Genomic DNA, 2,211 nt, shown 5'->3' on the forward strand with positions numbered 1-2,211 from the left:
TCTCCTTTGCACGCCACCACGTTTCCACTGATGGCCTGAGGGCTCCAGCTGTGAGAAGGAGCTGCATGGAGGGCCAGGAAGGGCCCATGTCAGTGGGCAATCTTTCCACTTCCAGCACCTGCAATGGGGAGATCTCCCACTGACCTGCGTTGGGTGAGCTGGAGACGACAGCGGCAGCAGTCTTTCAGGTGCTCCTGCTTCCTGCCCACCTCCCAGGTGCTCCTCACAGTCTCCGACCAGGTGCTGGAAGGGGGGATCCACCCCTTGCTCCCATTGCCCCCGGCAATGTTTGGCATCTCAGGCTATTGCTTCTCTTTGCCCCTGCCTAGAGCAGAACCAGAGAAGCACTGTCGTGCTGATGTCTGCCCTTGGTAGGGGTCAGGGACACAGTTGCAAAGTCCCACATCCCTCTTTTCAAATTCCTGCATCCACCCATTCCCACATCTTCCAGGGATCATGTGGGCCATATTGTGGTGCATAGCCACTGTGCTGGCCAGGCCAAATGATTACATGAAATGAATGAAAACATTAACTAATTTTTGTTCTCCATGTTGTTCTACATCAGCCTACACATGTCTCCACCCTTTTGAGTGTTCATGCTTTCTGGATCACAGAGTAATTCGATGTGACTTTTGTGAAGTGTCCGACACTTTCAAGCCTTGATTACACTAAAGCCCATCCACCTTTACTAGATCTCAATACCCGGGACACGGGCAGCCAGCAAATGGGGGCTAGAACAGGGGCAGGTAAGGTCTGGGCCGTGGGCCGGATCAGTGTGAGGAGAGAGAAGAGCCCCAAGGAAGTAAAATGGCCCCACCTGTATTGCGAAGAGCGCCGCGGGCTCCTTCCTCAGGAGGGGAGGGGAGTCAGCCGAAACTCCAGGATAAAAGGAGACGTGGGGCAGGCAAAAGGGGGACACAGGAAACCGGAAAAGGCTGACTCAGGCAGCAAGACAGCAGGGAGAGCCGGAGGCACCGAGGAAGCAAGGGAGACCGGGCTTAAGGGAAGCAACTCTGTGGAGGGAGCTGCCGGGGGAGAGACCCCTGAAGGAAACACCGACTGCCGCGAGCCATTTCTTAAAATGTAGTCACCTAGTAAATGTTCCACAAAAACCTGCTGGCAGCTTTGTGAACTTGGACACCATCTAGTATGAAGTCCTGTCAATTTTGCTGGAGGACTCTGTATTTCCCAACCAGCTTTCTTAGGGCTCCCAAGACATCCCTGTTTCTCAGGCTGTAGATCAGTGGATTCAGCACTGGGGTGACAATGGTACAAAACACAGAGGACGTCTTCTCTTGTTCTGCTGAGCCAGAGGCATTGGGTCTCATGTACATGACGATGACAGCCCCATAAAATATACCCACCACGGTCAGGTGTGAGGAGCAAGTGGCCAGAGCTTTCTGCTGCCCTTTGGTTGCCTTCATCCTCAGGACAGTAGAGAGGATGCGAGTGTAGGACGCTAGGATGATGGAAGAAGGGATGAGGAGCAGGAGGATGCCACTCACAAATACCAGAGTCTCGTACTGGGAGGTGTCAGAGCAGGACAGTTTCAGCAGGGATCGGATTTCACAAAAGAATTGGTCAATGTCTCTTGAACCACAGTAGGGCAGGAGCATGGTATAAACTGAATGCAACAAGGCATCTGCTGCTGCCCCAACCCAGACCCCAGCAGCCAGGCCCAGGCAGACTCTCCTGCTCAGCAGGATGGGGTATTGCAAGGGGTTGCAAATAGCTACATACCGGTCATAAGCCATGACTGCCAGAAGGAGGCACTCTGCTCCACCCATCATTAGCACGAGAAAAATCTGAACCCCGCAGCCCACTGGAGAAATGGGATTTCCCGGGGTCAGAAAGTCTGCTAACATTTTCGGGAGAACACTCAGGGTCTGACAGATGTCCATGAAGGCCAATTGGCTGAGGAAGAAGTACATGGGGGTGTGAAGGGATGAGTCCACCTGGATTAGTACTAGGAGGAGAGTATTCCCAGACATGGCGGTAACAAAGGCAAGCAAAATCATGGCAAGGATGAAAGTGTGAGCTTTGGTGTGGTGCAGAAGTCCCAGCAGAACAAATCCTGTTGGTGAACTTGCATTTTGTGTCTTCATTTCCCCTTTATTTGGCTGGGCCTGAAGCGGTGGGGTAGAACAAGGCTTAGTGGGATATGCACACACTTTCTACCGGGTAACACTAATAGGATCTGAGGCAGTCACT

The 2,211-nt window shown here is 52.7% G+C and overlaps 1 protein-coding gene across 1 annotated transcript; it reads right to left on the minus strand.

Moving 5' to 3' along the window:
- Nucleotides 1-1,160: 1,160 nt before the first annotated feature.
- On the minus strand, nucleotides 1,161-2,117 carry LOC149851762 (olfactory receptor 2V1-like). Its single transcript, XM_090030403.1, has one exon. The coding sequence runs from the start codon at nucleotides 2,103-2,105 to the stop codon at nucleotides 1,161-1,163; it is 945 nt and encodes a 314-aa protein (XP_089886529.1). The 5' UTR covers nucleotides 2,106-2,117.
- Between the last annotated feature and the right edge of the window lie 94 nt (nucleotides 2,118-2,211).

This window comes from Crocodylus siamensis, unplaced genomic scaffold (assembly GCF_052110815.1).
Source record: "Crocodylus siamensis isolate JL-2025a unplaced genomic scaffold, ASM5211081v1 HiC_scaffold_251, whole genome shotgun sequence".
In the NCBI taxonomy this organism is placed as follows: Eukaryota; Metazoa; Chordata; order Crocodylia; family Crocodylidae; genus Crocodylus; species Crocodylus siamensis.